Genomic DNA, 24,976 nt, shown 5'->3' with positions numbered 1-24,976 from the left:
CTTGTTTGAATGGAAAACCGCCGGGGGAGGGAAGGCGGAGAGGGAAAGTACGAGGAGGGAGCGAGGAGAGAAACCCCCAGCGAAGCCGGCAGATCCCTCCCGTTTACGCACGGCGGCGGGTATGTAAGCCGAAGTGTGTTTTCTTACAGACTAGCAGCGCTTTCCCCCGGGTGCAAAATAAAGCGTTACACCCCCGTCCAGCAGCCCGCAGGACTGTTAAGCCCGAGCTGAAATGTGCGGACGAGGTTAAATCCTCTGTGTCCAAACTGTTGCCTGCTGTTTTTACATGCTTCAGTTGCATGTGTGTGTGCACATTGTTAAGTATAATTGTGTTAAAATTGGCCTGGTTGGCAGGCATGCACACACACACACACACACACACACGCCTACAGTATATACACACACTGGCACACACTTCACACTCTGCAGGCTTGTGCAGGCCATGATGGCAAGGGACGGCGCAATGGGAAGTGTGAACAGCAGAAGAAGACGAAGCAAAGTGACATGTGTTTGCCCAAGGAGCTGGCACTATAAGTGTGTGTGTGTGTGTGTGCGCGCTGTGCCAACCCTGCTGTTTACCGTGGGGGATTCTAGTGGAATTGTAGGCAGCTGGCAAGCTCCTTTAGTTTCTCAATTTTTTTTCTTCCTAAAAGCTGTCAGTAGTAAGTGTGTGGTAGTAGTCTCTCTCTCTCTCTCTCTCTCTCCCTGTCTCTCTCTCTTGCCACTGATGTGCATGTGGATTTGGTGTTAGACTACCACTAACACTTTAACAAGACAGGCGATTTGTTCCCTGAAAAGAAGCAATAATTTGCCTCTAGCAGCTGGGGAACCATGTTGAACAAATCAAAACTTAAAGCTGCACTAGGCAAGATTTTTATGTAAAAATCCACCCGTCTTGTCAGCCTAAATCACAAAGATGGGCTGCAACAGAAAAGAGTGTCCCATCCCTACTATTTGAGACCATGTAGATTTGCCCAAATGAAACTCTGGTGTCAGTACGCTTCACTTCTCCACCCAGCTGGACTCACCAATATTAGATCTTCTCCTCTCTCGTCTCTTTGGTATCTTTGGTATAAACCATCACAGACCGGCCGGGTTGGCAAATATGCTCTGTGTGCAGTTTACTGACATCATGTCACAGGATTTCTGGGTATTGCGGTTCAAACAGTCACCGCTCGCTGCCATCTGGAGCCGCCAACATGCGAAGTTGCCCAGTGCAGCGAGAGATGTTTGAACTTCAGTACCCAGAAACAGTTTTCAAACAGTTTTCAAACAGTTCCCTCTCAGTGCGCTCGGCAACTTGGCTCCAAACGGCAGTGAGAGGCTACTGTTTGAAAATAATTTCAACTTCAATACCCACAAATTATGTAATGTGAGATTGGAGCTGCCAACATACAAAGTTGCCTGGTATAGCTTCAGTTTCAACGAATAGAAAATAATTTCTTTCATCTGTTTTTTTCTGTTTTAGGTTCCTGCTGTCTGACTTGGGATTTTGGACCAGCTTGCTGAGTTGTCTCCAGTCTTTCCAGCTACTCTTAGTGTCATTATTGGTGGTTAGTATTTGCTACCATTGGCTGTCGGCTAGGTGCTAGTTACCCTAAGCAACAGTTAGCATTTGCCTTTACTTTGCAGTTGCTAGCAGCCAACAGTTCCCATTGGGAGTTGGTAATTAAAAACCATTAGCACTAGCACTGAGCTGTGTTTAGCCACATTACCTATCTAGCGTTAGCCGGCGTCATGGACCGCAATAGCTGGAGCGGCAGTGAGAGTCCAGGGGAGGACATGGACAGACTGAGCGACTCGGGAGGGGACAAGACCATGGACGGGGACCCCGAGGGGGTCTGGAGCCCTGACATCGAACAGAGCTTCCAGGAGGCCCTGGCCATCTACCCCCCCTGTGGAAGGAGGAAGATCATACTGTCGGATGAAGGGAAGATGTACGGTGAGTGATGGGAGAGCGGGTAGAAATAAGTGTGTGTATGAGTGTGTGTTAGCCTTGTTGAATGATAGAAATCCTACTCGTCAATGAAGGAAAGATGCACTGTGTATTTTTAGATGTATGTGTGTGAGTGTGTTGAAGGACGATAATACTTGTGAATGAGGCTAAGATGCGTTGCACACCTATAAGAGGCATGGCAGGCAGGGGTCACATGCTTGTGTATATTTATAGTGAATTTGTATAGTGAAGTACCATAGTTTAGAATGTTGCTGATTGTTCGTCATTGATTTGCACAGTCTAGTCTGCACTGGTAGACTGTGACGTCTCCACAGAGCGCTGTAACACATCCAGTGAGAGTCCAAGCTGCTGAAACGTTCCAGAGAGAAAGGCAAAATATAACAGTAGAGGAGAGGTAATGGAGGCATGCTATAGGTGCATCAGAGAGGGAGGAGTGTGTGTGTGTGTGTGTGTGTGTGTGTGTGTGTGTTTTTGGATCTTTGTGTATGTCTGAGAATGAGAGAGAGAGAGAGAGAGGGAGAGAGAGTGTGTGAACTAATAGAGTGAGGAACAGATGGTCCTCTGGCTGCCACCAGCTGCGCTTCCCCCTTTCTCTCTCTCTCTCTCTGTCTGTCTGTCTCTCTCCCTCTCTCTTCTTTCTCTCTCTCCCCCCCCCCCCCCCCCCTCTCTCTGTTGTGAACCATGGGATATAAATGCAGAGTGCACTCTAGCGATTTCTTTTTGATACTGCTGCTTGTGTTTTGGTCTTGTATGGCTGTGTGTGTTGCAGTATGATGACTTTAATCTTATTAATTAGGATCCCAGATGTGTATGCCAGGGTTTTGTTGTTTTTTTTTTTCCAGTCTGGGACACAGTTGATGAAGTCTTTCCCTGGGACCTAGTTGGATTAAAACATACTACAGAAGTTCGGCAAACACACAGTCACACTGATACTAAATCTCCTGTTTGAGTTCTTGCTTATTGATCAGTTGCAGGTCAATCAGTCTGCGTCTCTCTTTCTCTCTCTCCTCTCTGCCTTGTTGACCATCGTTTGTTTACCCTGTTGACCGTGTGTCTGGGTTGTTGACATGTTTATCACGGTGACCTGTTTTTTTTTTTCCAGATAGATTTTTTATTTTCCAGATTTATAATACAACAAAAACAATATACAGAAACACTGACAGGGCAGGATATAACACAGTGGCGGTGACCTGATTGAGTTAGACAGCGCCTGTTCAGAGACGGAGACTGAGCAGGAAAGGGGCAAAGCGGGGGAGAAGGGATGAGTCGAGGTCGGGCATAGAGACCAGGGGGTCTTAATCAATACTGAAACATCTATGCTAACCGGGAATAATGAATCAATATCTAGTTTGTTCATATTTTTGGCTCTTGATGTGCACAGAATACATTTTTCTGTGGCATTTCCCTTGATTAATGCGCAGAGATCGTATTTAAACAGGATAGTATATTACGTTGAATTAGTATTTTCACATTCTATAACTCGTCTCTTATCTCTTCTCTATACTAAAAGCGTTATGCAAACAGTCTCGGTGGAACTTCTTTGTTCTCTCCATCTTCTCTGTGCTGCGGATAAGATCTATAGAATAGGTAGAGGGAATTTCACTATGCTTTATTGTACCGCATAGTGCTGCAGGTTTCCTTTTGTGCCGCTTGTTAATGCCGGGTTTTGTGGCTTCCTCGAGTGTTGCATTGAAGGCGCGAGGAGTGTCAGGTGAGCAGTCCTGCAGAAAAGAGAAGAGGTAAAACATGCAAGATATAGGGCATATGCAGGGTCTAAAAATACACAGATAAATGGACCGCAGAAGAAAAAAGGTCCGGAACTTGGGGAAAAAAGCATTGGGGAATCATAAATGGATGCGCGTGTGAAAGGGAGAGAGAATGAAAAGGTGAATAATAGCGCTATTATCCTAGGCAAAAAGGTACAGGGAGAGGTAGAGAGTGGCGGCCAGTGGCTTTGTCCCCTACAGAAGCGCGGTATGGACGTGGCGGAGAGTATTGAACCTGTTCGGCCTCTGAAGCCGCGGATCAGGGCCGCGTTCAGAATGGAGACGGGGAATAAAAAGCCTACGACGCGCTGCGAGGCGTAAAAGGATGAATTACTGGCATGTGCTCTCCAGAGGTCGGGCGCGTCTCTCTCGCTGACACACACACACACACACATGCGGCGAAGGTGCATGGTTGAGGTGGTAGGGGTCTAGTGTGTGAAGCAATGTTCCTGTGGTAAGGACACTGGTTTGATACATGCAGCAGCTAGTGCCCACCTGTCCTTCATCCAGGAGAGGGAAATCGTGTGTGTGTTGAGAATCTGAAGGATTGTGGCTTTAGAATAGAACGTTATTGTCCATCGCAGTGGGAATTTGCCATTGAAATGGGTTTTAATGTGTGCATATGCATTACGATTGGATGCTTAAAAAATAATTCATGCAAAAAGAGAGTAAGATTTTGTTTGAGATGATGAAAACAAAGAGTATGCCCTGGCACTTTAAAGGAGAACATAAATTTGGTATGTAAAGTAATAATCCACAATATTTTTATCGAAATAAATGTGTGTTTTGCTACTCTCTATTGCTGATTGATATAACACAACAGTGATTCAACCTATATCCAGTTCATGAAAGCTTTTACATTGAGCGCCACCTACAGAAACTCAAAGAAAAAAGATGTCGACAAAATAAAAAACCAAAAAAAAAACGAGGATCTCGAGGATTACCGCTTTAAAATGTGACATTTTACTGTGCACACTGTAACAAGCACAACTCCTACTCAGCCTTACTGAAGCCAGGCTTGGAGCCAGGGGTTTTGGGTGTTGTGGTCTCCGAGGTCTTCCCAGGGCATAAAACAATACGCACCACTCCAATCTTGTTAGCGACTGCGGTCAGCGAGGCCCCGGCCTTTACTCTAAAAGGGTTCGCAGCTATTCTGAAGCAGCCGGAGCTCTTAATCGCTCGGTTAACCAAAGGTGGTGAGCGACAGAATAGAGGAGAAAATGGCTCTCTGTGCGGACACAGACGCACACAGGTTCGCCAAATTGCTAGATTGCTCATTCATTCTGGTTGTGTGTTTCTCTCTCTCTCTCTCTCTCTCTCTCTCTCTCTCTCTCTCTCTCTCTCTCTCTCTCTCTCTCCACACATATCTGTAGATTTTGGTGCAATACCTACAATAGACAAATGATTGATTGAATGATTGATTAAAGACAACAGTGTGATTAAGCCATTTACATGATTCCAGTATTCAAATGGAAATGACAGCTGACAGAACATGAGTTACATCACCAGCTACACATGTGGCACTTGATTAAGGTGTATGCATAATCCGACTGATCTCAAATCAGAGCATTCCATATGTTATTGCCATTACTCTTCCTCTGATTAACAGCATAATCACATAACATAATCAAGAGTATAGAGTTTCACATAATTGCATTTCAATCACTTTTCTGCCTGCATGTAAACATGTAAACGTGGTCAGTGTGTGTGAATCTGGGGATTTAACCCTCTCATCTCATCTGGACTTGGTTTCCCATTCACTGTCAATGGAGTCGCCTCTTGATGGTGTCATCAGTAGAGACTCGTTTTCTTAACCGTCCATCGCCGCGGCGCTAACATGCAAATTTTGGGGGTTTTTTTTGAGTGGATTTTCTCTCTCTCTCTTAATATCTGTTTTCAAACAGAGTGGTTTTAGCCCTGGCCTCGAGATAGAGAGAGGGGGAGAGGGAGGGAGATAGAGGGAGGGAGATAGAGGGAGGGAGGGGGGGGGGGGTTGCCTCTGTTCGTCACGGTTAATGACCATCTGACTTTGGCCTTGAAGTCTTTCACTGGGCAAGTAGAAGGGAGGGAGATAGAGAGAAAGGAGGGTGGGAGGGAGCATACGGGAAGGCCATTCACCGCAAGAGGAGCAGAGGAGGGAAGGAGGGAACAGCCAGAAACAGAGGATGGATGGACAGAGGGACTGAGGGAGGGAGAGCAGAGGAGGGAGGGGGAGAGGGAGGAGGGAGCAGGGAGGAGGAGGGGGGGGGGGGTAGTTTTTGAGAAAGAGAGAGGGAGGGAGAGAGAGAGAGCGAGGGATGTGTGCCGCAGGGTTAGTGAAGGATGATAATTCACCGTTAAGCCTCCTAGAAAGACCAGCTGGCCCCTCTGGAGTCAGATGTCAGCCTCCGCAGCCAGGACTCTGTGTGTGTGTGTGTGTGTGTGTGTGTGTGTGTGTGTGTGTCAGTGTGTGCGCTTATGTATGTATATATGTGCATGTGTGTGTGCGTGTGTGTGTGTGTGTGTGTATGTGTGCTGTTGTCAGTCACTGCTTTTGACTGCTCGAAGGAAAACACCTGCATGGGGAGCTGTAGATTTTATCAGTCTAAGCTCCCTATCTCAGTGAGAGCGGGATTGGTCAGGACACACACACACAAACACACACAAACACACACGCACACACGCCATCTGCTAGTTAGTTAGGGCTATTGTTGTGAGCCATTTGGGTAGTGTGTTGAGGTTTGGCTTTGTGCTGATCTTGACCATCAGTTGGCCAGCTGGCCTGACTTTGGTTTTCCACTTGGTCGGCATAGAAAGCATAGAAAGCGGGCCAGAGGACAAACCAGACCAGATCATGGAGTGCTGACAGACTTGTTAGCAGAACCACAACAACATGATAATGAAATTAAACAACTGCACTGTTTTGAAATGTTTAAAACTAGTTTATATGAAGTGGATTTTTAAGGATTTTAAGGGGTGAGATGGGCGAGACTTCAGAAACGACTGCAGTGCAACACTATGAAACTATAGCATGAGCTGTGTTTTATTTGGACACACACACACACACACACACACACACACACACACACACACACAGAGTTCACACTCACAGGTTTTCTAGTATGCATGTAATACAGTGGTTTAATGCCTCCCTTCTCTGTCTCCCTCTCTTTCTCTCACTAATCTACTAGCCAGGTCATGCTGAGTCTGCTGTGCTCCCTATTGAATGGGTTGAATTATTCAGCATTGTAAGCGTGTGTGTGTGCGTATCCGTGTATGTGTGTGTGCGCGTATGTGCACACCCGTAAGCATGGGTACAGCTGGCCTGCTGGTTCCTTTAATCAGGGGACGGCCGGTCTGCATGAATGCCTGTATTGTTGGGTCATGTGTATTCAGGGCCATGGTGTGTGTGATTGTGTGTGCGTGTGTGTGTGTGTGTGTGTGTGGAGGGCCCAACAGGGGTATCGGTGATTACAGCGCTAGTATGTGAAGCTGCACGTCAGAAGGTCGCCGGGTCAACAGCACTAAATCATGCACTAAGTTGTTTGTCGGGGTCATATGATTCCTGCTTGATTGTCTTTGTATGTGAGAGAAAGAGGGATAGTAGAAACGTTCTCTTCTGTTTCTGTGTGTGTGTGTGTGTGTGTGTGTGTGTGTGTGTGTGACAATAGCATGCATAATGTTTCTGAAGTGTGTTCTTTGTCTCTTCCCTCTAGGTCGTAACGAGCTGATAGCCAGATACATCAAGCTCCGAACGGGCAAGACGCGGACGAGGAAGCAGGTAATAATGAAAGCATGTGTGAAATCCAATCACACCGTCTGCAATATGCATCATATCTGCTCCTAATGAGATTTATACAGACGTGATTAGAGGAATGATGCCAACCACGGTGAAAAGTTAAAGCTGCACTAGGTGAGATTTTTATGTCAAAATACACCTGTCTTATCGGCCTGAATCATAAAGTAGGGCCGCAGCAGAGAAGAGTGTCCCATCCCCCATAATGGAGACGCCATAGATTCACAGTATTTACCAAAATTATGATAATTATTTTAGTGTCTGATACAGTCACTGGTTGGAAATACTTATATACTTAAGAGTGAAATACAAACTCCGTCCAGAGAAAGCTGGACTCAACAACGATGGCCGAACGTCTTCACCACAAAAACATTTGTTTACTGACATGATCAAAATTAAAACAGTTACCTCTCGCTGCCATTAGGGGCCGCCATTGTGCGAAATCGCCAGTGTGACTTTATGCAAAGAAAGGGAACGGCTAATTTTAGGATCAGCCAAGGTTAAGAGACTTGTATGTTCATGACCTCCCTCCCTATTAGCTGCTTCACTTAACAGTGGATTGTCATTCTCAGTAAATGACTAGAATAGCGCTAAAACATTGCAGTCATGCGTCTGTCACTGTGTTTTCTCTAGCGCTGAAATAATTAGAAAATATGAGAGGACTAGTGTGCATTTCAATGGCATGTTTACAGGCATTTTTCCATTAGAAGGGAACAATGTACCTTATAATTAAATTTTTTGACAGCACAAATAGTAGCAACATCTATAACTAGTGTTGTTTTAGTATTGTAGTTCCGGCCTATCTTCCCAGGTGTCTTTTCACTCGCCTCGAAAGCATAGATGCATAGATGGGTCTATTCACTGTTGTCAGGGGAGTAGTGTGTGTGTGTGTGTGTGTGTGTGTGTGCGTGTGTGTGTGTGTGTGTGTGCCCTTCCAGTGTGGCAACAGTCCTTTCATAACCATGGCAACTCACTGTTTGGTCCTTCCTCTTCTCTTTTCTACCCTCCTCGTCCCTCCCCCCTCTTGCCTTCTCTCCTCTCCTCTCCTCTCCTCTCCTCTCCTCTCCTCCTCCTCTCCTCTCCTCTTCCTCTCCTCACTAGGTGTCCAGCCATATCCAGGTTTTAGCCAGAAGGAAATCCAGGGAGTTTCACTCTAAACTAAAGGTAAGACTCACCTAAGACATTAAATAGGAGTGTGATTAGAGATGGAGGTGCGGTCTATGTTAAAATAATAACCCACAACATTTTCATAAGAGAAAATCCAAGGAAATCGTCATCAGAAATAACTACAACTGTATTGTACACAAGCCTGTCCTGCCATTAGGAAGCATTCTGTGCAAGAGCAATCAGAATTCAGTGTTCCTCACATCCTTGTTGACTGTCGGGATGCCTGTCATGGCGACTCCTGTATCCTAGGTGTCTAATTAGGCCTGTTTAGATTTCCTCTAAGAATACCCCCGTCTCCTCCTCCTCCTCCTCTTCCTGTTATCCTCTTATATCCTTACATTTGTTCCCCTCTTTCCTCTCCCCTCTCTCTCTCTCCTCTCCTCTTCCCTCCTTCCTCTCATACTCTCTCCACCCTCCCAGTCCATTAATCTCTTGCCTTCTTTGTCTCCTCCTCCCTTTCCCTCCTTCTGTTTTCCTCTTCCTCACTGCTGGTTGTAATTACTTCATGTAAAGCCGACAAAGAAGTGCTTGCTGTGCGTGAAGAGCAGTCGTAACAAAGTTAACTGTGTTTTGTCATAAAATAAATGGCAGATGTTTAATAACAAATGATAATAAAGGCTATTTGAGTCATGTCATTTCAAAACAGTGTTACAATTTTATCACTATACACACATAAAAAATGTAAATCATGCCCCAAAACAATCAGGCTAAAGGTTTGAAGCATGTTTTTTTTTGCAGTCATGTTTTTGTCATCTTTGGAACAATGCATAGATTAGAATGGTTTTATCTTTTAATGAGACCAAGAGACATTTATATAGATTTTTTCCACAATATAGCATCAAAATGTAAAGATGGTAAAAAATAGGCACACAACAGTTAATATAATCCAAATGATAAGTCCATAGGAACTAGTGTTGACTGTTAGAAAGTGGCCCAGACATGTATTTCTTCCTATAGCACATTAAAAATGCTGCACACGCTCTCTCTGGTCATTTGAGCGCTCTATTTGTGGTTCAGCTTTCCCTACTGCTGGATATCCCATAGAAACAAAAGAAAACATGGGTTAATGTGTATTAAAGAAATGGGTACAGGTCAAGGATTTCATTAAGCCCATATGGTTCCATAGGATTTAATATGAAGATGCAGTGTGATTCTCATCTCAATACCTGCTGTAATGTCATTGCCTCCTCGAGGATTGGGAGGGATTCTGTCAGTGCCAATCAACATGAGTGAAGCTGCCAATCAGTGATTCCTCTCTATGATTCAATTTGGTTTAGCTGCTTTGTCTCTGCAGCTCATAGTTTCATATTGCGTTTAGCTCAACCGTTACATACAGTATGAGTCGACAAGTTCAGACTTCTGCCTTCTACCAATATGCAACTTTCTGCCTTGAGGCAGCAAAGGGTTTGCTAGTCCCGCCCCCCCGCCCCCTCGGTTGGTCAAGTTCATTACCCAGCACCTGTCACTCATCTTGATGAGCTGTCTGCCTTGGAACAACATCTAGTCTGAGGCTGAGGTAAAAAGCACCACAGGCGATGAACAGGCAGACAACGAAGGCATGAACACACAGGGTCACAGACAGAGAATGTATGCTTTGTGGTTATTGACGAAGACTAAACAGGATCATATTACCCCCTGCTTACGTTTGTTTAGCCTGGTTGCCTGTAAGATTTGGAATTGATTTGAAGATTTTGCTGATTACCTCTGCGGCTCAGCCAGGTCTAGAGCTTTAATCCCTTATGAGCCGGGTTGGGATCTCCCAGCAGGAAGCTCTCGGCCTCCCGAGGTCGAGGCTAAACACTAAAGGTGACGGGCCTCTGGCTGTCAACACCAGAGGTGTATTAAAGCACTTTCTCACTGACAGGGTTTCATGTAGTTGCGTTTCACCTATTTTTTTCTTGTTATTTCAACCTCTTTTATTCCTCTAAAATCCTGTATTTCATTCTCTTTGGCTTTTCTTATCAGTGCTTAATTATCTGTAAAGCACTTTGCACAAATACATTTTCTTCTTCTTCTCTAAATACTACTACTACTAACCACAATCTTGCACTGATGGCTATATGAGCAGCTCCATATTGGGCCGTTTCACCCAATGGCAGTTGGACACTTTGTGTAATCATAACTAGAAGGAAGAATCCGGAGGAGCCAGTCTGGTCACAACCAGTCAAATGACAGCCAGGATGAGGATCACAACAATTATGACATTTTTTTCTCCCAGGGCCTTGATTTTCTGCAGGATTTCTGATTCATTTCTCATGATAATTCCCTTTTTTCTTCTTCATTCCCGTTATTTCCTGCTTTTCTGATTACGCTATGCTGCTCTGATTACATTCTACATTACAGGGTTTACTTCTTGTAGGAACAGACTATAAAGGAGGCTTGTCAAACACATGCCTCCATGTCTCTGTGTATCGTATACGATGATGACGATGCTGTGTCTGTTCCTGTGCAGGACCAGAGTGCCAAGGAGAAGGCTCTGCAGAGCATCTCCTCCATGTCCTCGGCTCAGATCGTCTCGGCCACGGCCATACACAGCAAGCTGCTGCCTGGAATAGTACGGGCCAGCTTCCCCGGCAACGCACAGGTGTGACACACACACACACACACACACACAGAGACTTGAGTTGTTTATGTACAAATAAATACAGGAAACACAAGGACATGAATAACAATAAAGCAATAATATTTTTTAAGATCTGTTGGTCACATGTGCTCAATGTGAAGTCGCGGTGAACACACTGTATTTCATTTGTATTGTGCCAATGTACTGAGTCCAATGTACTAATGTGTGTGTGTTGTCTTGTAAAGCTCTGGCAGGGGATGATTCCTGGAGGCCAGTCCAGCTCCAACACAGAAGAGTAAGTCACACCGACCTTGTATGCCTACACTTGATTACTGATTCCCAGCTTTGAAGTGTGTTATTTCTTTGGTGCCAGGTGATGTCACCTTCTATAGAGTACAACAGGTGGTGACATCACCTGGCACCAAAGATCAGCCAATGGCAGATGGTCAGTCCAGTACCCTACTTTTCACCATTAGATGTCAAGCTTCACCACAAATTTGGGTTTGGGGTTTAGCTTTAAAAAAAACATATCACACTGATTGGTCTGATGGGAACGCAATAATTAAAGGGCAACATTTTTAACATTGAGAGGCCATAATGCTACACCACCGGTCCCATTCTGATGAAACTTGATTGGCCCAAGGAGTGCCTGCATCATTCATGGGGGATGATATGTTTACATGTTTATAACCTTGGAAGTGGCTTGTTCATCTTTACAAATACTGACTGATCTCATTGTCCAAGGCCACACTATCTTCATTAGCTTCTATTCATATTCTAGCTAGTGGGTATAATTTCACTGCTCACTCAGTTCTAGTTAGGTTTATGCTCTTTTCTGTGCCAGTGATAAATTGTCTGTCTCTGTTTCTTGTTTATAGGGCTGTGTGTGTGTGTGTGTGTGTGTGCAGTCCTGCTATTGATGATTCCTTGCTGTACAATATCGGTAGTATAGCGTACCTAATCCTACTCTGTCTCTTTGTCTCTATCTCCCTCTTTGCTGCTCTTTCTTGCCATCTCTCTCTCTCGTCTCTCTTTCTCTCAGTATCAAGCCGTTCTCTCAGCAAGCCTACTCTGTGCAGACAGCAGGGACCACCACTATCTCAGGTGAGAGGGACCGCGGTACAATTACCTCCTTTCTCTGAAGCGAACAGGCAGTCCCGTCTCCTGTCATTTAGACCGCTGCTTCTCTGCGGGGGGCCGCTCGGCACACCGGTGTGCCTCAATCTGAGCCCTGGGGTCTCCAGTTTGCCCCAAGGTCTGTCTTTTTAAGAGGTCAAACCGAGAAAAAGAACGTATTGTGAGCTTGGAATCACAGGGTTCTCTCTGACTCTATTTTTTAATCCGTATATTCATGATCTTTGAATGTAACTTTATGCTTGTGTGGTGTTTTTGGAACCTTTTGGGGTTAAATATTTAAAAAGATAGATAACAGTATGTCAAATCTTAGATGCTCAGTATCTCAGAACCAGTGTTGGGGAAAGTTACTTTTGAAACTAACTAGGCCAGTGCTTGATAACAAACCAGTGACTCTCTGTTATCTGGTCAGCTTATTTTATACCATGAACAGCCATTTCAAATGAACAGAACCTGATATAAAATCATCTGTAGAATTTGAGTAGTGCTCTCATATTCTGGATTTAGCATTTGTATCAGCTACCTGGTCAATCCTACTCCTGATGCTCGTGATATTTGACAGCTTTGGACATGTTCACAAACTGGCTGTTAGGGCCTTACTGACTGTAAGTCTATCTAACAGCCAAACAACTATTGGGTTCAGTCTGCAGTTCTGCAGTAACAGTTGCCTGGATTGTGTGGCTGAGACGATGATGATGCTTTCTGTATCCTTAAATGTTCTTAAGTTTTGTTAAACCTCTGGAAACCTCTCATGTAAATAATAATGGAATTTACTGGATTCAAATAATGCATTTAAAATATCGCTACCTACCAGCCTTGTTTTATAGATTCACCATCATGCATTTTTCAAATTTCCAAAGGTTTTGAAAGTCTTTCATAAGCACCAATAGCCATAGAATTTATTCAACCCATAGAGCATCATGTAATCCTTCAACAGAATTTACAATATGAAAATAAGCAAAGTTGGAGTTACATGGTGTGAAGACCATGTAACTCCAACTTTGCTGATTTTCATGTTGATAACAACATGCAATTCCTGTATGATAATTTCTTCATTTTGCATTGCATCAATTCACAATAAATGAAAAAATGACTGACATGGACTGATTGCAATGCAGGACTGAATTTATTTTTGGCAGAGGGAATTTCAGTCCTTCTCTGCTTCCTCGGCTGTACAGCAGCAGCTGCAGACTGTTTTAAACAGCCGGCGGAAGAAATGTCGGGCTCTCTTCCTCAGGCTCAGAGGAACCAGAGGAGCTTCAGTAGGGAGGCTCAGAGGAACCAGAGGAGCGTCAGCAGGGAGGGGCAGAGGAACCAGAGGAGCTTCAGCAGGGAGGGGCAGAGGAACCAGAGGAGCTTCAGTAGTGAGGCTCAGAGGAACCAGTGGAGCTTCAGTAGGGAGGCTCAGAGGAACCAGAGGAGCTTCAGTAGGGGGGCTCAGAGGAACCAGAGGAGCTTCAGTAGTGAGGCTCAGAGGAACCAGTGGAGCTTCAGTAGGGAGGCTCAGAGGAACCAGAGGAGCTTCAGTAGGGGGGCTCAGAGGAACCAGAGGAGCGTCAGTAGGGAGGCTCAGAGGAACCAGAGAAGCTTCAGTAGGGCGGCTCAGAGGAACCAGAGGAGCTTCAGTAGGGAGGCTCAGAGGAACCAGAGGAGCTTCAGTAGTGAGGCTCAGAGGAAGCACGGGAGCTTCAGTAGGGAGGCTCAGAGGAACCAGAGGAGCTTCAGTAGGGCGGCTCAGAGGAACCAGAGGAGCTTCAGTAGGGCGGCTCAGAGGAACCAGAGGAGCTTCAGTAGGGAGGCTCAGAGGAACCAGAGGAGCTTCAGTAGGGAGGCTCAGAGGAACCAGAGGAGCTTCAGTAGTGAGGCTCAGAGGAAGCACGGGAGCTTCAGTAGGGGGGCTCAGGGGAACCAGAGGAGCGTCAGTAGGGAGGCTCAGAGGAACCAGAGGAGCTTCAGTAGGGCGGCTCAGATGAAGCACGGGAGCTTCAGGAGGGGGGCTCAGGGGAACCAGAGGAGCGTCAGTAGGGAGGCTCAGAGGAACCAGAGGAGCGTCAGCAGGGAGGCTCAGAGGAACCACAGGAGCTTCAGTAGGGAGGCTCAGAGGAACCAGAGGACCTTCAGTCGAGAGGCTCAGAGGAAGCACAGGAGCGTCAGTAGGGAGGCTCAGAGAAAGCACAGGACCTTCAGGAGGGAGGCTCAGAGGAACCAGAGGAGCTTCAGTAGGGAGGCTCAGAGGAAGCACAGGAGCGTCAGTAGGGAGGCTCAGAGGAAGCACAGGACCTTCAGGAGGGAGGCTCAGAGGAACCAGAGGACCTTCAGTCGAGAGGCTCAGAGGAAGCACAGGAGCTTCAGTAGGGAGGCTCAGAGGAACCAGAGGAGCTTCAGTAGGGAGGCTCAGAGGAACCAGAGGAGCGTCAGCAGGGAGGGGCAGAGGAACCAGAGGAGCGTCAGCAGGGAGGCTCAGAGGAACCACAGGAGTGTCAGTAGGAAGGCTCAGAGGAACCAGAGGAGCTTCAGTAGGGAGGCTCAGAGGAACCAGGGGAGCTTCAGTAGGGAGGCTCAGAGGAACCAGGGGAGCTTCAGTAGGGAGGCTCAGAGGAACCAGAGGAGCTTCAGTAGGGAGGCTCAGAGGAACCAGAGGAGCTTCAGTAGGGAGGCTCAGAGGAACCACAGGAGCTTCAGTAGGGAGGCACAGAAGAACCAGAGGAACTTCTGTAAGGAGGCTCAGAGGAACCAGAGGAGCGTCAGCAGGGAGGCTCAGAGGAACCAGAGGAGCTTCAGTAGGGAGGCTCAGAGGAACCAGAGGACCTTCAGTCGAGCAGCTCAGAGGAAGCACAGGAGCGTCAGTAGGGAGGCTCAGAGGAACCAGAGGAGCGTCAGCAGGGAGGCTCAGAGGAACCAGAGGAGCTTCAGTAAGGAGGGTCAGAGGAACCAGAGGAGCTTCAGTAAGGAGGGTCAGAGGAACCAGAGGAGCTGAAGCAACAGCAGAGTCCATTTCTGGGCTTGGTGTTGTGTCCTCGTCCAGGCCAGGCTCCTCGTTCAAATCTCCATCAAGGGAGGTTGAGTTCACGGCTCCATCCACTACAGCTCGCTGGGTGGAATCACCTAGTTCCATCTGAAGAGGGAGAGAAGCTGTTTTAATTTTAGAAAATGATACAGTTTGGTTTTTTTACTCCACAGTATCTTATGCTGCTACTCTATCATACTTGTGCGCAGGTCTTCTTACCTCTATGGTGTTCAGCAGACATTCAGTAGACATTTCTGTGTGTTTCTGCGGCTCGAAAATCACACAGATTTCCCCCACTGTGACGTCAACAATCCTGGTCAGCAGCTCAGGCTCAAAGCGGTTCAGCTCCTCCACTAGGAGATCTGGTGTGTACTTCTCTCTGATCTTGTCCTGGATAGAAAGGACCTTCTCGTCCCGGATGGAGCGGGAGAAGGCGGCCTGATGGTCCATGGACGTCAGAGAGGCGGAGAGCTTATCCTGAACGGCCTGTGTGACTCCGACAGCCAGGTCGCTGAGCTGCAGCGAGGGCATGACGCACGAGAGGCTCGCCGGATGAAGCCAGAAGCCCTGCAGGACTTTGGGCACAACCAGCATCGCCACTTCCTGGGGGCCGAGGAGGCTGGAGCTGGGCTGCTGCTGCTGCTTCTCCATCAGGCTCCTGATGGCTTCCTCAGCCAGACGGATGATCTGAGGGTCTCTGTCGATGAGAGGCACTCAAAATAAGTTGAAATACACTAACCTATCTTATTACTATTGGCTGCTGCAAAGACCCAATTTCCCCACTGGAATCGTTCAAGTTTCATCTAATCTTATAAATGTGACTTACTGAAAACAAGGACTGTTGGCTTCAGGTGAGTTGAGCACCATTCGGGCTTCAAACTCAATATCTCTCATTTTCATGCTGATGTTCACCTCCCACACCTGAAACAAGAAATGGGATGCACCATTCAGATTTGACATATTTACAGGATCAATCTAGTGTCATGTGATCATTTATTTCAAACCGAGTCTTTTCATTATCATGGTCTTACCAGCGAGAGGAGAGGCTGGACACTTTCATCAAAACCCTCCAGTTCAAACCTCCACAATCTTCAAATAGAAAGAAAACAGAAGGGTCATCTTAACTGTTGCTCTAGTTTCTTCTCATTAGAAACAGACTAGCTTAACATGAGCAGAGTTGATGATAGATTGAGTGGTGGACTGTCTGTATGTGTCTCAGTAAGTCTCACTGCTCCCTGAGAGATTTCTTGCCCCGCTCCACCAGCCAGTCAGTCATGTCCTCAGCTGCTAGTTCAGATGGGACCTGGTTTTGTTGCTGAAGCCTCAGCAACTGCACCATCAGTTTTTTCTACAAGAGAAAAACATCAGATATCCTCATGTATAAGCATAAGAGACACAACTCTGCCAGAATTTATCAGGTGTTTTTTATTTTGTGTGGGTGTGAAACAAAAGTGGTTCTTACTTGTGAAAGGTAGTATTTCCTCTCCCAGCAGAGCTGTAAGGTCTGTTCATATATCGGTGTATAGAACAATGCCTTTAAAAGAAATTAGATAATGTCACTCAAAAGCCCCTTATGCTACATTTTGATTACAGCTCAAAATCTTTACTATTTAACTTCAAAAAACAATGCTCACATACCTTGATGGGTCTATAGATGCCCCTTTCTCCTGCGATCCAGTCCATGGATGTTTTGTTACTGGATGGCAAATCAACAGTGCAGAAACAACAACACAATAAAACCAACTACCAAACTCACAACTAAAGAACAGATGCAAAAGCACTCAAACACAGTTGAAATTGGTGGCTGAAATGAACTGAGGGTGTTCAGGGGAACAAGTTCACTGTGTGTTTCTGTGGGAGACGGAATGGACTTATTGTTGAGTAACTGGGAGTAGAATTCAGCTCTTTATGACAGACAGATTCTGTTTTGGTTCAACTGTTCAGGCAGAGATGACCAGGGAAAATAAATATCTGGTCAAATATGATGATCAAGATCGATCAAGAAGTTGCCTTAACATTGTTGATTTAATCACACAGGAGAATCTTTTTGCAAGGCAACACTTGAATAGATGTTACTCCTGTGTTTTCACTTGGTTAGTTGGTATTGGGAGTGTAGCCTACATTGCCCAAAAAACTGCCAGGTGTATCAGCACCCTTATAACTGTGATACACACACTGTGTAACATTATGGTCAACACTGCATCGTAACATACCCCAAGTAGATGGCTAAATGCTCTCACATTGTTTACATGGCAGCTTCTAATGCTATAAGGAATAAGAGTATAATGAAAAAATACTTACATACTTTACGTTGCCTCACAACGCTGTTCATGTATCATTCCTCCTCATTCCTCCCTCTAACACATTACACTGAGTAGATATTGTCTTTCATTAAAAACTAACTTTTACGTTGAGTACATTTTAAATGAGCTGCTTTTGGTTTTACTTGACAAGGTGTTTACACCAGTGATTTTCCTTCTGCTTAAAGGATAAGGCTGGTGTTTTTTAATGCATTGCTTACCGTCAACAAATCCTATGAAAATAACAAAATCAGCAATGATTTTGTTTTGCCAACAAGTCTCGTCCATGTAGCCGGTGCCCAATGAAGCCATGTCCCAGTAGCCATAGAACTCCATTGTATTAAAAAAACAATAAAAAACACGTCAAAGAGCCAATGACTTCCGGGTTGAAGGCTAAAAACGGTACGTGGGAAGTCAGAAAGTAACGGGAGTAGAGCAAACGCATTGTTGATTTTGTTATTTTCATAGGATTTGTTGACGGTAAGCAATGCATTAAAAAACACCAGCCTTATCCTTTAAGTAAAATCTCAGCAACACAGCAATGTGTTCTACTACATATTGCTAGCTAAGCATCCACATTTCACTTGCACCATAGTCAAACTAATATACCAAGTTGTGAAATCAGCTATATCTCACTGATGGCCGAGAAATCAGGCTACTTTCTGAAAATATTGTTAGCCTTTGATGTGTTGCGTTCATCTCATTTTATTTCTTTTGCCTAATACAAACTCACTCCAAATAATAAATTCAAGCTGTCATGGATTTAAGCTCACAGAGAAAATAAATCAGGCATCTGGTATAAGAGGAAAGTTTATATTTAAAGGAAGATTTTAGTTAGTGTGAGAAAGGTAAAGAATCAGTGAAAACCAGTTGGATGCTCTTCAATATCGTCGTCTTAGCAACTTTGAAAATGGATACTATTTTGAATTTCTAGATTACATTGTTATTAAAAATCAGTTAGTATAATGACATCCTGTTTACATATGCTATATTCCTCTTAAAGTCAATGGAGTTTCATTGGACTAGAAAGTACTTGCTCTTTCCAGTTATATTAGTGAAAAAACTGAAATCTTTTGGTTTCTTTTGCATATATTTATGCAAAATGTGTCCGTCACCTTCTCACCATACATGTCTACATCAGTGCCTGTTTGTGTTTATACATTGGGCAGCTGTAGCACACACTTACCTTTTTACACACTGTTTTCTTTCAACATATTTCTTTGTGTTTTGATAATCAGTAATTGGAGTGTGTAGATGATGTTGATTGGGAACACAGTGAGAAACAGTGTTGGGGAAAGTTACTTTTGACTGATTATTAGGATCACACATTCTCTCCAGGTCGAATCTCCGGGTTAATGTGTTATTTGTATCATAAGTAATGCGTAACCGGATGTGTCTTACTCCACTTTTTTCCCCCATTAACACCCTTGCATCTTTGACAGTTTACAATGCATTTTCAATAATTCGTTGAGGTCCCAGGGATTACATGAAGGAGACAGTTTCAGCTGTCATTTACAATAATACAAAACTAAATGGAAAAAGTGGAGGTAGAAGGTTTTTGTAACTCGAGTGTATGAGTTTGAGAGTCGGCCGGCGGAGGGATTGCGCCACATGTCTTCATCATCATTACCTCTTTTCATCTACTTTTGTCAACTGCTTTTCATATCGACACCCTCACCTCAGCCGGGCTTTGTCCAGCAGATGAGCCTCCAATAATGGCCTATATTTTATACTTTTGTAACAAAGACTAATGCTAGCATTACTACTAACCCCATTTAATAGCGTGATTATACATAATGATGCTGACAATGGTGCACTGGATGTGAAGTGAGGTTAAACTGGGTGTGTGTGTGTGTGTTCCCTAGGCTATGAGCCTCCCGCTGCAGCCCAAACACACAGAGAGCCGGCGTGGCATGGTCGCTCCATCGGCACCACCAAACTACGGCTGGTCGAGTTTTCCTCTTTCCTGGAGACGCAGAGGGACCAGGAGGCTGTGAGTAGCACACACACACACACACACACACACACACACACACACACACGCTTGCAGCATAAGTCTACCATAAGCACTCCCTATTGTCCCATAAACAGAGATGACAGATAACCCCACGGCAGAGAACACCTCTAAAACCCTTTGTGTCTCTCCTAGTATGAATAACCTTTGTAAAGCTCTATCTCTCTGACTGCACCGCCCATCTGTCATTCTGCCACACAGTGGATTCACCGTCATTTTTCTGCCCTGGGCTCAAAGACAGCCGGCATTCATCTTGGTGCTTTCTGTTTGGACAGTTAAGAACCTTGGAACCGTCCAACGGTGACTTTGAAACGGCGCGAGACTGTTGACAAAAAGTTGTCAAGATATCAAATTTGCAGGGCATCCATTGCATTATTTGAAACTGTGGAGGGGAACTGCCCCCACAGGTAGAAAAATGCAGTAACATTGAGAGTTCATCATTTGGCTTTATTGGTAAAGATTGCAAAACAAAGTCAAAGTCTCAGAACCAAAATACCCCCAACCCCTTACATCTGTCTACTCTTTCTATCTTTGTCTCTCTCTCTGTCTGGCTCAACTTTAATTTTGTCGCCCTTTCTTCCTCCCTCCCTCCCCCCCCCCCCCCTCCTCACCTTCAACCGCCCCCCCAACAGTACAACAAGCATCTGTTCGTGCACATCGGCCAGAACAGCCCCAGCTACAGCGACCCCATGCTGGAGTGCGTGGACATCAGGCAGATCTACGACAAGTTCCCCGAGAAGAAGGGCGGCCTGAAGGAGCTGTTCGGGAAGGGGCCGCAGAGCGCGTTCTACCTGATCAAGTTCTGGGTGAGCAAAGACCGGCAGTCTGTCTGCTGCTTGATTGGCCCGTTACTCCTCAACTCCAAGGTGGTGGGTGGAATAGATACACCCAGGTTACCATCCTGTGTTGCTGTTTTCAACTCTTTTCTAAAGCTTGTTGTCAAATTCCGCTCCGGAACGAAACTCCTCCTGGTCCCTCCCAGAGCTTTGCAAGTTTTTGAAACTAGCTTGCCTCTTCCCTCACTGTTTAAAAGCGGCGCTCTCCCCCTCCCATCCCTGAAAATTTTCTCATAAGGGCGGACTCGACGAAGTGAGCGAGTAAACTTAGTAAACCATTACCTGCCTCTTCACTTGTCATTGTGGGACATGTAACCTTCAGCGGGAGAATGTTCTGGCAAAGCGAGACTGGTAACTGGTGACACTTCTCTGTAGGTACGTTTAGCTTTATGCACGGTGCTTTGTAATGTTTGTCCTTAAGAGGCCTCCGTAGTGCAGTGGGCGAGTGGCTTTGCTGTGGGTTTATTTACAAATTTCTTGCAGTTTCTGTCACCCTCTAGTGGTGACAGACAATTTTGCTTATTGCATGCAGCTTTAAGGTCGTATTAAAAAGTATAAAAATGTAGACTTAAATACAGTCATTAGAGGTCTAATTGTTCACCATGTTATACAGGTTTATTTTTAATTAAGTTGCATTTTGAAGTAACTGTAAAATGAGATGGTGATATTTAGTCGAGACAGAGTTGGAAAGTAAGGCAAATGAAAAAAAAAGCAAATGCCAGGAATTGTGTAGATTTATGGTTTGTTTTGTGGTTTTATTTTCTTATGCTGTATTACATTACTTACATGTCCAGTTGGTCACATTAAGTTTGACCCACATACATTGGACTGAATTAATATAGAACAGGATTAAAACAATATGCTATATGTTTTCATCACAGAAGTTTCATTAACTATGTTCAATCAGAAATAGTCTCTCTTTCCTGCCAGCTTTTTGTTTTTTATTTTGGTTGTTAAACTGACCTTAAATCCAACTCCAGATAGCATTAAAAATATCTTAAAAAATCTTAAATTTGTCTTTCCAAAAGCTGCAGATACCCTGTGCGTCATAACAGGCCAAGAAAAATCCCAAAGCGATATTTACATGTGATTTGTTGTGGACCTGAACATACAATGTGTGGTTGGTGATCGACAGGCGAGGCGACAAGTGTGCACTCCGCTAGTTAGTTCTTCCTGTATTTTTCCGCTCAGCGCCGTCTCTTTGTCTGCATTTACAGGTGTGTGTCGTGTGAGGAGTGTGTGTGTGTGTGTGCGTGTGTGTGTGTGTTCTGTCTTTCCACCTGGGATACGGAGGTGGTGGGCTGATGAAAGCACAGCGGCTTTGTTTGAACACCTGCTCGCCTTCTGACTCACAGGTTGCTCTCTCTCTCCTGTGTGTGTGTGTGTGTGTATATGTGTGTGTGTGTGTGTGTGTCCCCGTCTCTTCTACTCCTTCTCTTTAACTTTTCTCTGTCTTGCTCTGCCTCCCCCACTGCGAATCTCAGCTCACCTCCATCTCTCAGCGCTCTTTCTCCCATATACACACACACACACACACACACACAGTCAATAATTGGCTTAATTATCAAACCGATGAACAGGTTGAATTTGAGCGGAGCTGTTAGGCTGTGAAACAGTACAATCATGCGGTTGGCGGGATGGGGGGGCGGATGGGGGGTGGTGAGCCTGCAGGCCTGTGAACCGGGTTCAGTGTAAATGCTGAATTGATGAGGTGGACTCATTGTAACGTGAAAAACAAACAAGAGGCGTGTGTGTGTTTCGTGTCAAAGAGAGCCTCCCATCTGAATTTAATTAAGAAGGTCTCTGATCTACGACAATGGATCCAGTTTCTGATAATCAGTTGCTTTAATGGAGTAGTTTGATGTTCGTGTGCGTGCAGGAGTCTAATGTTTGATTTGGTGTGTGTGTGTTGGGTTGATGGGGTGTGTGTGTGTGTGTGTGTGTCCGTCCTCAGCCCAGAGACAGACTCCTTAGAGAACTCATTACAACTTGTACAAGTCCTCCTCCACCTCTCCCAGCGTGTAAATCCAGGTGCGCCGTGTGCCCGCCGCTACGATGAAATATTTTCCAGCCCCGAGTTCAGCGGCAGAACGTTACGCAACAGTGTTCTCCCTCGCCCGCACTTCATTTCATGGCTTAATGAATTCAGATGGACTCTGCATGTCGTTGCTGCTGCTGTTTTCCCGAAAGTATCTTCCACCGCATTAACGAAGCAGTTTTGTATTAAATTTCACCAAATGTGTGCTACCAAAAGTTTGGGCAAAATAACTTGACTTTGTAATGAAAGATTCACAAGATTGCAGATATACGCATGCAGTAATATTTTATTTTTTACAAATTAGATTGTGAAGCTCAAATTGGCAGCTGAAATTAAGGGGTTTGGAGTAAAAGGACAGCGGACAGTCCACTTTCACACTGTTTTTTCTGTTTGCCTAATTGATGAGACTGTGAAGAGTGACAGGAACACAACACACTGAATCGCTGGGACACCCAGCTAAACAATAGATGCTGTCTTTGTCTGGTCTAAGTCTAAAGATGCTCTGATTGATCTTTTCCATCTCAATGCCGTCTCAATTCTCTGGTGACTCGCATTTTCTCCTGACACCCAAAACAAATTTTACAGATTTAAAGAATTTTATTCACCCGGGTCTATATTAGGACTGAGGAACTAGTCTCGTTGTGTCGTAACCCAGATGCAGAAGACTCTGGTCTGACTAGTTGTTCAGTTTGAACACAAGTGATCCCTCGGTGATCGAGCGACCAGCAGAGTGTGCTGTAGACTCAGTTTGGTGGCAGAAATTAGGCAGTGGTCCTTCTCAATTATTCCTTCAATCCCTTTTGTATCTATGGTAATTGAGGGATATGATTATTAAGCTTTGCTGGGGTTTTTTTAACACAAATTTCTCCCATTATTTACTGCTTTTTTGGATCTAATTCCATTTTCTTCCTGGTTTGCTGTTGACTGTCAATGACACTGATGTCAATGGTGTAACTGATGACGTGGTCGCTCTCTGCGTTGCCAGGCGGACCTGAACTACAACGTGCAGGACGACCCGGCGGCCTTCTACGGCGTGTCCAGCCAGTACGAGAGCTCGGAGAACATGACCATCACCTGCTCCACCAAGGTCTGCTCCTTCGGCAAGCAGGTCGTCGAGAAGGTGGAGGTGAGGAGAAATACATTCACACTGGCTGTTCTAAACAGCCGGTGTCTGGTAGCTCTTTCCTGGGAAAGCAGAAGAAGAACTGGGTAGTTAGCATGAGCAGCGATAGCCACCATGCCTGAACAGACACAGAAAAGAGCTGTGTATGCTGCTTGAAAGTCTGCTTTTTCAAGATGACATCATTGTAACAGCACATTTGTTTGTGTATACACTAGTCGGAGTTTTCATTCACACCGACTGTCCTCCTCCCTCTCTCTCTCTCTCTCCCTCCCTCCCTCAGACGGAGTACGCAAGGTTTGAAAACGGCCGCTTCGTCTACAGGATCAGTCGCTCTCCGATGTGCGAATACATGATCAACTTCATCCACAAACTCAAACACCTGCCTGAGAAGTACATGATGAACAGTGTGCTGGAGAACTTCACTATTCTGCTGGTGAGAACGCCGACGCTCTGTGTGTGTGTGTGTGTGTGTGTGTGTGTGTGTGTGTGTGTGTGTGTGTGTGTGTGTGTGTGTGTGTGTGTGCGCATGCATTCATACTGTCAGTCATCCTTTGTGCGAACCTGCAGCTGCGTTGTTTGTTTGTGGACACATGAATGCAACACTTGACCTTCCCTCCTTTCTTTCTTTCTGCGTGTGTGTGTGTGTGTGTGTGTGTGTCTAGGTGGTGAGCAACAGAGACACTCAGGAGACCCTGCTGTGCATGGCGTGTGTGTTTGAGGTGTCCAACAATGAGCACGGAGCACAGCACCACATCTATCGACTCATCAAGGAATAACACACACACCCCCCCACACACTCACACACTCACACACACACATATGGCCTTTGCTAGCTGATTAATAGACAGCATCGGAGGTATTTGATGGGAAATCTCTAAACAGAATTCTACAAGTGTGTCTTGGAGCCAACCAATGTGACTTAGTGAGGAGAAACACAAGGAAGACGATGGCTGCATTTTCACTGCTGCTCGTGAAAAATTAAAAATGTCATTGGGCAAGTTTCTAGTTAGCTGTAAATGGGACAGTGACAATGCAGCCATAGACACACTGCACATCTAAATGTACCTGGGTGGGCTTTCCCAAACGCATCCTGACACTAATATCTTCTTATCCCATTGGCTCCACAGGGGATTTGATGTTTCATGGTTATTGGTTTCTAATGGAGATTCCATTACTTTAGTTTTTCATCAGAACAGCAAAAAACAAAGTGATATCACTGTCATGTGCTTTTGGGAAACTCGACCCAGGGGAAAAAAAACCTCAATCACACTATTTTCACCCCGTTCTAAAAGTGTG

The 24,976-nt window shown here is 45.2% G+C and overlaps 1 protein-coding gene across 1 annotated transcript; it reads left to right on the top strand.

The window, feature by feature from the left end:
• Positions 1 to 1,667: 1,667 nt before the first annotated feature.
• tead1a (TEA domain family member 1a) lies at positions 1,668 to 24,465 on the top strand. Its single transcript, XM_071914860.2, has 11 exons — positions 1,668 to 1,942; positions 7,419 to 7,483; positions 8,600 to 8,662; positions 11,118 to 11,249; positions 11,474 to 11,523; positions 12,271 to 12,332; positions 19,535 to 19,662; positions 20,316 to 20,489; positions 23,543 to 23,683; positions 23,961 to 24,113; positions 24,343 to 24,465. The coding sequence occupies exons 1-11, from the start codon at positions 1,738 to 1,740 to the stop codon at positions 24,454 to 24,456; spliced, it is 1,287 nt and encodes a 428-aa protein (XP_071770961.1). The 5' UTR covers positions 1,668 to 1,737; the 3' UTR covers positions 24,457 to 24,465.
• Positions 24,466 to 24,976: the final 511 nt, after the last annotated feature.

This window comes from Centroberyx gerrardi, chromosome 4 (assembly GCF_048128805.1).
Source record: "Centroberyx gerrardi isolate f3 chromosome 4, fCenGer3.hap1.cur.20231027, whole genome shotgun sequence".
Lineage (NCBI taxonomy): Eukaryota > Metazoa > Chordata > Actinopteri > Beryciformes > Berycidae > Centroberyx > Centroberyx gerrardi.
Note: the sequence above shows the minus strand (reverse complement) of the source record. Positions and strands in the feature narration are given on the sequence as shown.